This window comes from Larus michahellis, chromosome 1 (assembly GCF_964199755.1).
Source record: "Larus michahellis chromosome 1, bLarMic1.1, whole genome shotgun sequence".
In the NCBI taxonomy this organism is placed as follows: domain Eukaryota; kingdom Metazoa; phylum Chordata; class Aves; order Charadriiformes; family Laridae; genus Larus; species Larus michahellis.
In genome coordinates, this window is record NC_133896.1 from 107268179 (window position 1) to 107278793 (window position 10615).

At 51.3% G+C, this 10615-nt stretch overlaps 1 protein-coding gene across 4 annotated transcripts in view; it reads left to right on the forward strand.

Annotated features, from left to right (window-relative positions):
* Positions 1-7442, forward strand: part of IGSF3 (immunoglobulin superfamily member 3) — a 102025-nt gene extending 94583 nt beyond the window's left edge. For all 4 annotated transcript variants that reach the window (XM_074598450.1, XM_074598433.1, XM_074598460.1 and 1 more), the window contains 3 exons: positions 309-716; positions 5544-5978; positions 6753-7442. In XM_074598450.1, coding sequence (XP_074454551.1) covers positions 309-716; positions 5544-5978; positions 6753-7003 — 1094 coding nt within the window. In that variant the 3' untranslated portion in view covers positions 7004-7442. The remainder of the gene's footprint in view (positions 1-308; positions 717-5543; positions 5979-6752) is intronic.
* Positions 7443-10615: the final 3173 nt, after the last annotated feature.

The window sequence follows — 10615 nt, forward strand, 5'->3', positions numbered from 1 at the left end:
GTGTCTGTGCACTTAGAACCCCCCAGGTCCTACTGGGACATTATGGGTTTCCAGTTCCCTGTGCTGCATAGGGTGGTGTTGGTGGCTAGCCTGAGATTTTCAGATGACCCTAAAAAACCACAAGTCCTATTTGCTTTTCCCCCTCCTTTCCCTCCCCCCCGCCCTGGCCCCAGTCTTTCTTTTCCTCTCCTTGCTCATTTCTTTCATCACACCCCAGGATTGTAGCCACGCGGAAAGAGCTTGTGGGGAAGACAAAGGACCCTTGCAGCCCTTGTTCACCTTGTATTTCTAATGGCCTTTTCCCATAGATAACCGCCTGAAGGTGAACCAGACCCACAAGAACATCACGGTGCTCGAGAACCAGTGGGTGACCCTGGAGTGCCAGGTCAGCAGCCGGACCAGCCCCTCGTCCCAGCTCTCGGTGGAGTGGTATGTCTGGCGGCCGGGCCACCCGGAGAAGGAGGCAGTGGCCCAGCTGAGCCGGCAGAGCACCCTGCGCTATGGGGACCTGGCGGTGCTGGGCGACCTGCGGAGCCGGCTGCACCTGGAGAGCCCGTCCCCAGGTCTCTACCTCCTCTCCATCCAAAATGCCACCGTGCGGGACAGCGGGGCCTATGACTGCCGTGTGGAGGAGTGGCTCCTTGACCCCAGCGACCGCTGGTACAAGCGGGCAGAGGACCTCTCTGGACTCATCACCCTCACAGTCAAGCAGCCAGGTGAGGAGGATCTCCTGCCAACAGCTTTGAGCAGTGCTTTGCCCTCTTGGACCAAACACGAGTCACCATCTGTCTGTCATCGACAGCGGGTCTGGGCAGAGGGCAGGGCCACTGCTTTCTTGCATGTCTTCTTGGGTGAACCCTTGCTTTTCTGGAAGGAGCATGGAGCAAACCCTGCAAACACAGCTAGATGGACTTGGGATTTTGTCACCACTGCACCTGCAAATTTATTTTACAGCGCTTTTGGCAGATTCAATAGGATAGGCTTCTGATTTTATTCCTATTTTGATTGAGAATGAGATGGGAGAAGCTAGCTGTGCTTCCCAGGCCTGCGCCCCGGGGGCAGGATCCTAACATGAAAAGAGGGCATCAGAGGAGATCGAGACCCTTGCTAGTGTCCAGGCAGTTTCTCACGCTGCTGCTCCCCATTCTGCAGGTGAAGAAGCAGATGCAGGGTGTGCAGCTCCAAGGGTTCATCTGTCAGTTGGGACAAGGGCTCAGGCTTCTTGATGGGGCAGGCATTGGCTATGAAGAGCCTGCCTCTATATGGACAAGGAGGTACTTGACAGGCTTCCTCGCCACCGTCTTGCCAGTGATAGCGTTTCAGGCAGATCTTGCTGCCTAACACCACCCTTTTAGCCATGGCCAGACACAGGGAAGCAGACATCAGGGATCTGCACAGGTGCTTCTTGTTTTTTCCAGGATGTAGTGGGGTAAAAAGGGCTACAGAAGTTCAAACCAAGGAGAAAACTCCAGTTTCAAAGGGTTGTGAATGGAATGGAATGGAATGGAATATTTCAGTTGCAAGGGACCTGCAGTGATCATCTAGTCCAACTGCCTGACCGCTTAGGGCTGACCTAAAGCTAAAGCATGTTCTTAAGGGCGTTGTCCAAATGCCTCCTAAACACTGACAGGGATGGGGCATCGACCACCTCTCTAGGAAGCCTGTGCCAGTGTTGGACCACCCTCTTGGTAAAGAAATGCTTCCTACGTCCAGTCTAAACCTCCCCTGGCGCAGCTTTGAACCATTCCCATGTGTCACTGGGTACCAGGGAGAAGAGCTCAGCACCTCCCTCTCCACGTCCCCTCCTCAGGAAGCTGGAGAGAGTAATGATGTCACCCCTCAGCCTCCTTTTCTCCAAACTAGACAAACCCAAAGTCCTTAGCTGGTCCTCATAGGACATTCCTTCCAGCCCTTTCACCAGCTTTTTTGCCCTCCGCTGGACTCATTCAAGGACCTTAAATTGTGGGGCCCAGAACTGCACACAGTACTCAAGTTGAGGCCGCACCAACGCTGAATAATCAGCGGGATAATCACCTCTCTTGACCGGCTGGTTATGCTGTGTTTGATGCACCCCAGGATGTGGTTTGCCCTCTTGGCTGCCAGGGCACAACTGCTGTTGAGCCTGCTGTTGACCAGCACCCCCAGATCCCTTTCTCCAGGGCCACTCTCCAGCCACTCGTCTCCCAGTTTATACTTGTGCCCAGCATTACTTTGTCCCAGGTGCAGAATCTGGCATTTGGACTTGTTAAATTTCATACCATTAATCATTGCCCAATGCGCCAATCTATCCAGATCCCTCTTGTCCCTCAAGAGAGTCAGCAGCACCTCCCAGTGTGTTCAACTCCTGCATCCAGATCGTTGATAAATATATTGAACAGAACTGGCCCTAGAATTGAGCCCTGAGGAACACCGCTGGTGACCGGACACCAGCCAGATGTAGCTCCATTCACTACAACCCTTTGAGCTCTGCCCTTCAGCCAGTTCTTCACCCAGCGCACCATGAACCTGCTCATCCCACAGCTGGACAACTTGTCCAGAAGGATGCTGTGAGGGATCAAAAAGTACCAAAAGCCTTGCTTAAAATCCAGAAAAACCACATCCACCAGTTTCCCCTCATCCACTGGGCTGGTGACCTTATCGTGGAAGGATATTAAATTAGTTAAACAGGACTTTCCCTTTGTGAACCCATGTTGGCTGTGCCTGATGATTGCATTGTTCCTTAAATGCCTTTCAGTAGTACCCGGTATAATCTTCTCCATAATTCTTCCAGGATCTTAGACTAACAGGTCTGTAGTTCCCTGCGTCTTCCCTCATGCCCTTTTTGTAAACTGGAATAACACTGGCTAGCTTCTGGTCAGCGGGGATCTCCCCAGACTCCTGAGACCTTTGGATGATGATCGAGAGGGATCCTGCCATAACATCCTCTAGTTCCTTCAGTACTGTGGGATGAAGCCCATCAGGCCCCAGGGACTTGGTAACATTCAGCTGATACAGCTGGTCTCTTAAAATATCAACGTCCACAAATGGAAAGTCACTGTTCCCACACTTGTGTTATACTAACACCCAGTATCATTAAAGTAATATTATTTTATTAATCGGTATTATTAAAAACTGAGGCAAAAAAAGCATTGAATACCTCTGCTTTTTAGTGTATTAGTCAGATGGCTATCTTCAACAAGTATTGGTCCAATGTTTTCTTTAGACCTCCTCTTGCTATTAACGTACTTTAAAAAGCCCTTCTTGTTATCTGACAAAACACTGGCCAGTTTCAACTCTTAATTGAGCCTTTCGTGTCTTTTCCCCGCGTATACGAACCAGAGCTCTGTAATCTTCCTGCGGAGCCTGACCTCACTTATAGAGATCATATTTTTTTCCTCTTGAGTTCCCTGTTCAGCCAGGCTGGTCTTCTGCCCCGCTTGCTTGGCTTACGGCTCAGTGGAGTTGCCTGCTCGTGTGCTTCTAAAAGAGGGTTCTGAAAGACTGATCAGCACTCAGGGACTCCTAGGCCCTCAAAAACAGATTCCCAGGGTATTCCGCCAAGTTTCGTCTGTTTTAATAACAGATAAGCTGCAAGGACAATTTACCTTGGAAAATACAGATTCCCTAGTTTTTGAGGCAAATGACTTGAGATTAAATGTCTGTCTTAAAGGCTGTAGGTCAAATAACAGTTACGGTCCTCATTTGCTGGGTACTTTCCAGCACGTAAAGCAACCAACCGCTCTGCAAACACTGCTGTGGTGCTTTATGCCTGCCCGTTCCAGTGAGGTGTCAGCCTCGTAACTCTGCAACGGAGCTGGCAAAAGGGTAAGATTCTGGAAAGATTTTAGCGGTCAGTCATGGCAGAGAAGATCTGTACTGCAAAGGAGGAGCTTGCTTGGGAAAGGTCCTTGCTTGCAGGTCCTTGCTTGGGAAACTGCTGGCCAAGATGGCTTGAGCAGAGACAGGCAATCCCTGTACGCTGCATTTCTGCATGGTTGTAAGTGCAGCTCTTCATCCAGGCTGAGAATTGCCAGCCCTCATGGAGGGGGGAATGAACAGCAGGGGAAATCCTCGAGGCTCATTTTGAATTGTGGAAGGATGTGGAGTGGGAAGAAGAGAGGGAGCTGGGGGTGCGCTAATTCAAGATAATTTTTTTCTACAAGTGCTTTGTTGTTGTTTGTTTTTCTTTCATGGCAGCCAGTAGCTAACAAAATGACTAACCTTAAAAATAGCGTAGCTTGTGACTCATGTCTCATTAATTAGGATCTCCATGCTTTTCTTTCAGGGCTATAATCATGAGCAAGGAGGGGAAAAAACACCCTCTCTGCACCTTCAGACAGCAGTTCTCCTCTTTCTGCTTAGCCTGCTGAGGTGGGGGAGGCTTTCTGTTGGTTTTGACAAGCCATTTCGTTCCCTTCCTCCTTTTTACCTCAGTAGTCTCCAAAATCTCAGGATTTACCTCATTACCTCAGGAGTCTTTCTGGGTGAAGATGTGAACTGAAAACACTCATGTTGCCTATGGCCTGAAGAGCTCTGGCCTTAATGAAGATTTTCCTTACGGGACCACTTAAGAAGTGTAGGGCCGGTGCTGTAACGAGAAGCCCCGCTGGGCAGAGCAGCCCCGCAGGTGATGACAGCTGGGGGACAGCAGGGACCCCCGGAATCTGCACCAGGGAGAGCTTGCCCAGCTGTCTTCACTGGAGGAGAAAGCGCCTCTCTCTTCAGCGAGCTATCGGCTTGCCCTTCCTGCTCAGATCCCGTGTCGGAAGGGGCTTTTTAACCTTTAAATGAAAGCTTAGATCTGGACTGATTGAGATCCCTGGAGTATGCGTTCCCTGGCAAGATGACTAAACCACATGTTAATTGCTCTTGAAGTCAGCCTTTAATCAATTCATCTTAGATTCTGGCCACTGTATCTCAGCTAGGTAAAAACATCTCTAGCCTTGCAGCAAGCACTAGAGTTAAAAAATGAGAGGCAGATTTTGGAAGCATCCTTGCTGTGTCTGTGCTGAGGACATCTCCATGGAAGAACCTCTTACCTAAATAACTTCCCAAATTGCTGGAAAAAATCCTCTCCTCTTGTCATACTGATTTTCAAGTCCTTTGAGTGCTCTCAAAGAAATAAAAAATGAGCATGGGGTGCAATGCTTTTTGTGCTGGTAGCTGGGGAGTAGTAGTACATCGCTCCTCGGCACACACACCAAACCTCAGTATTTCTTGACATATTCTTGTAGTCCCTCTGGATGAGCCGCAGCAGCTTTTTGGTCTCACGCTCATGCCTGTTAGCTGGTGCGAGGGTCTGTGTGGGTAGGGTGGTAGCACAGCGCTTGCAGCCAGCTCCTGTTCGACCCTCTGCCAGGCGGCATGTGGTGAGGTGAGGATGGTGAGCCCTGTAGGGTTGACCACAGAGGCACCTGTAGGACTTGGCAGGCTGCATCAAGACTTTGGGTTTTGCTTCGATCGTGCCCAGCACTGGAGTTGTGACAGTCAGTTTGCACTGGGGCAGGGTGGCTTTGACGGTAGCATTTTGCTCAGCGCTCACCTCTTCCCTTTTGTCATCTCAGATCCCACCTTGCAGGTGGACACGGCCACCGCCAACCTCACGGTGCAGGAGAAGGAGTCCTTCCCGCTGGACTGCAGCATCCTGTCCCGCTCCAGCCCAGAGTCCCACTTTGCGGTGACGTGGTACAACCTGCGAGCCAAAGAGGCGGGCGGCCGCACAGAGGAGGAGGAGGAGGAGGAGGAGGAGGAGAGGGAGGCTGTGCTGAGCGTGGGCCCTGATGCCGTCTTCAGCCCTGAGGCCGGTCGCTGGGAGGGCCGCCTGCGCTTCCAGAGACTCTCGGCGGTGCTGTTCCGGCTGACAGTGCTGCAAGCTGGTGGTGCCGACACAGGCAACTACTCTTGCCGTGTGGAGGAATGGCTGGCAGACCCCAATGGCGTGTGGTACCGGCTGGCAGAGGAGGAGTCGGGGACAGTCGCCGTTCATGTGCAGGATGCAGGTGAGAAGAGGCAACAACCCTGCTGGGGGCACAGCCCTGGCATCCCCTGCATCTTTGGTTCAAGCAAGATAAAAAGGCCAAGGAGTGAGTGGGATGGGGTCTCGCCTGCGCTGGGGCAAATCTGTGGTGCCAGTGCTTTTCCAGTCAGCTCGGTGGCTTGTAGCCCAGCTCTTGGCTGGGTTTGCACATGTGCGCTGCGCTTATCTCTGTGCTAGGGCTGCCCATCCCACTGCACTTACTGCCTGGTGTGTCCGGGTCAGCAGGGGCAGACGTTGCCCCTCACTGGGGTTTAGCCTTTCCCTTTGAGAAACGCATGTGCAATTTGGCTTAGTTTTGCACAACGACACAACCTGTGGCACAAGGGTCTCTTCCTAGCAACTCTTGAAGCCATCAGATGGTTTAGAAGCCCCAGAGAGGTCACGAGAGTTTTGTGGGCCCTTAGGAGAGATACCCTGGGGTGCTGCCTCTGTGTACCACCACGGAGGGAAACAATGATTTGCAAAGCTCCCGGCTTTGTAAGAAAATGCACACAGAAAATCCAGGGGGGGACTCTCTCTAGCACTCATGAAACTCTTGGGGGAAATAAAGCCAAAACATGCCCTGCAATAGCTTTTTCCGGCTGCTCTGTTTACCGATATCGGTGTTTTGCTCAGAGCCTCGCTTCCTGCATTGACACAAATTAATGAGAATCTGCTTTTTATGTTTCTGAAGATGTTTATAGGCCATGCGTTGCAGAGAAGCTGTGAAAGGTAACTGTCCTGTGCTTATTTTCAGGCTCCACCCTGCAGTCTGTCATCTGCTCCAATGACGCCCTCTTCTACTTTGTGTTCTTCTACCCTTTTCCTATCTTCGGCATCTTGATCATCACCATCCTGCTGGTGCGGTTCAAGAGCCGAAACTCCAGCAAGAACTCCGAGGGCAAGAACGGGGTCCCTTTGCTGTGGATCAAAGAGCCTCATCTCAACTACTCCCCCACTTGCCTAGAGCCACCGGTCCTCAGCATCCACCCGGGAACCATAGACTAAAGAGGCAGTGGCACCTGAGGGACATGCAGAGAGAGAGAGAAGCAGAGACACACTGGGATCGCTAAGGAACAGAGTGGGTTTTGTTGTTCTTGTTTCATTTGTTTCGTTATCTGTGCCCCAGCCTGGCGGCTGAGCTCTGTGGAGTGTCCAGCCAGCATGGACGGGAAGATCCGAGGCTTCTTCCAGCGCCTGTGAGAACGCACCCCCTCAGCCCGATGGTTGGAGGGTCCGTGCGCTTGCTGTACATAGCGGATGTTCCCCTCGGATTAATTTTGCTCCTGTCAGTTGCTGTCCTTTGGGCCATTACTTTTTTATTGTCATTTCTTTTTTGGTCACTCCAAGAACTGTTAGGCGTCCCCTGCCCTCCACACAGTGAGGAGATCCCAGGGGGCTTTTGGTCCTGGGACGATCTCTTTGGAAGTAAATGTATATGTTTTCCAAAACAGACTGTGGATTTCCTCCTCAGACTCGGTGCCACGGTGAAGAACGTCTTTTCCCTAGGTGCGCTGAGCTAGCTCTTCCCTCTTGCAAAACAAAGCCAGGTCAGCCTCTGAGGGGTTAGCTGGGCTGTCGGGAGGTCCATCTCAAAAGCTGGCTGTAGCCTCAGTATCTGCTTGCCTCCATCCTACTGTTCTCTCAGGAGGGAGCAGTTCACCTTTTGGGAGCATTCCCCAGTCTTGGAGAGACTGAATATTCAGCGAGCTTGCAATCAGGACAAAAGAAATTTAGTTTGTCTCCGGGAACTGAAGGGGGAGATGGAAGGAGGACACCTGAAAGCCCTGACTATGTTGGTAGCAAAGAGGGTCCTCGTACAGTCCGGCTCACCAGAGTCGTGCTCCTCCCCAGTGTCCATGCTGCCACCTCTGATGAGGCGGGTCCCCTCTGTGCCCCAGTCCCCTGGGGGCAGGTGGCTGGATCCAGTCTCTGAAGGCTTCAACATGACCAAAGTAATGACTCTAGAAAGGGGGAAAGGGGAAGGAAGCTCCACGGTTGGGTTCACAGCCCCTGAATGGTTCAGCCAAGGAGCCCAATTGCAGCCATGCCACGCAGTGGGGACACACAGTTAACCACCACGTGTCACGAGTTTCCCTGCAGCTTGCACTACTTCCCAGCACAAGCTTGGACAAGGCAAGGAGCCTGCACCGCATCGGCGCCCTGGGGGCTTCCGTGTCCCCTTGGGCTGGAAGAAATCTTCCCCTGTTTGCGTGTGTGCATCTGTCATTTTTCGTTCCTGGGGCTTTAGGAGGAGAAACCGATTCTCCATAAGCTCCCCCTCCTGGCAAAGTCCACCTGCTCTTGTCGTAGGCAGTCGCTGTGGCAGGAAATGCTGTTCTTTCTGTGAAAGATATGGCTCTCGAGAACCACACCAGGGCTCTCGCCATGTGGGGCACCGGAGCTCCCATATCCCGTAATGCCAAGTACCCCTGCCCTGTCCTGTGGAGGAAACCGCCTCCTCCCCCATACGCCCTAAGCGTTAACGTCTGGCGGAAGAAAATGTTTGCCAAAAATGGCCTTTCGTTGTCTTCCTTGATGTCTTCCTGGCAAATCTGGCCATTTATTTTTTGCAGCATGGCTGAAGCCAACCGGGGCGGATGGGCGCAGCTGCAAGACACCCCACCCCCCATGCCCCCCGCCTCGTGCGAGAGAGGTGCCATACCCACAGCCTCTGCAGGAGAGTGGGACTGCTCTTTGTGAAGAGAAGGGGACCTCAGCAAATGCTCTGTAGCACTACTTGGTTAGACCCTGATGCCTTGATGATTCAGAGGTGACGAAGCCTCGGGTGGGAGATCTGCACCACGCATCCTCTCTCCCAGCTGGGAGGGGGCCCACGTGGCCGCGGACTGTCCTGTGCCAGGGCATTCGAAGTCAGCCACCTCTGCTCCTCCACCAGAACGGTATTGGTTTCTGCTTCCACTGGGAAGACCAAATTTCACTCATCCCTCTGCGAAGTCTGCCTCCTCGAGACATAACTGCTTACTGGCCCCAGCATATGCATAATATCACACTCATATATATATATATATATTTATATATATATGTATCACACACCCACACACTTGTCTTCCCTTTCTGGATAAGGCGTCTGCAAAGAGAGGAGTGGGATGAAATGAAGAACCGAGGCGCAAACAGCAGCAGCTGCAGCCAGTGGGTATTGTTTCGTAAATGTAGTATCTCCTGTACATACTGCTCCTGGGCAGGAACTGCAACTCATTTCAGCTTTAAAGGAAAAAAAAAAAAAAAGAAAATGGAGTCTGCGGGAGCCGTTCTTCCCTGGGAGAGCACTGTGCTGCACCCAAGCCACGCTCCTCCTCACCAGCCTGTCTGCCCCAGAGCAGGGCTATCCTGGAGGGCTGTCCTGTGGCCCCCTCCCCCTGGCCGAAACGGGTCCCTTCCTATCCCGGCAGTTCCTGCATCGAGCCCAGGCTTTCCTGGGAAGTGGCTCCCATGGTGGTCCCTGAATGTACCTTGCTGGTGACATTTCTCCGTTGCTCTGGCAGTGTGTTGCCTGGTCTCAGACTTCTCTCTGTTTTTATAAGGCAGACTCTTCCTGTAACGAGTTTTAACACGAAGCTTTTCAAACCACTCTCTGCTGTAACTTTCTGTAACGAACCCGAGAAGAAAGAGAGATACCCTATCCATGCATGATGTGGAAAAATGTTTGGGTTTTTGTTTTTTTTTTAGAAAAAAAAAATCAACAAAAACTTTGTACTATGTTGCACTAAAACATGTTTTATACAACACACCCGAGAGCTGTAGTAAACTGTGTTGAAGTTGTGATTCCTATTGCTGCTGTTTTTTGTCAGATTCGGGCTTTCATTATGCCTTTATGCGCACTCCCTGCATAAAGGTGTGCTGAACTCCCCCTTTTAAGGCAGCCTCACCCCCTCCCACCATCCCCCTTCCCCGGTGCATCATCCCTCCTCCTGCCCCGGCACCACATCTCCTCTCTCTTGGAAGCTGGAGCTTGCAGACACCTTGCACCCTCTGGCTCTTCACACTTCTCCCTCCCGTCCCTTAATTCATGCCATGATAGACTATAACATTTAACAGAGGCGTGGCGGGTCTATTTATTGAATGGGATACAGGGGTTTGAAACTGCTCCAAAAAGAGTACTTTGCTGTGTCACAGTCTGGATTTAAAGAAAAAGCCTATTTTTTATAGAGTTATCCATAGTAGATGTTAAGCAGACAATCTTTAGTAACCTTGACGTAAGCAGCATAATGTAGGTCACTACAGAAGTTGCTTAAGTTGGTGTAAAATGCAACCTTTTAATTCTCATTATCCCCTTTGACCTTGGATAAGGGTTTGGTCAGTAGTCTTGAACTCCCCTACTAACCCAATTAGGGAAGTAGCCTGATACCTTCTTACCTGTATAGCAAAAGTGCTGTGAAGTTATGCAAAAAATGCACTGCCAACACAGCTGACAGGTTGGGTTTGGGGTTTTTCCCCACAATCATTTAAAACAAAAAGTGTCGCCTGCTAAAATAATGGTATGAGGAAAAACTCTGTTGTCTTCAGACACAACTGGCTGTTTGCTCCCCCCTGCCACCCCCAGTCGGTTCCCGTGGGCCGTACCTGCTGCAATGGATGAGGAGCAGAGGTTGTAGCTTT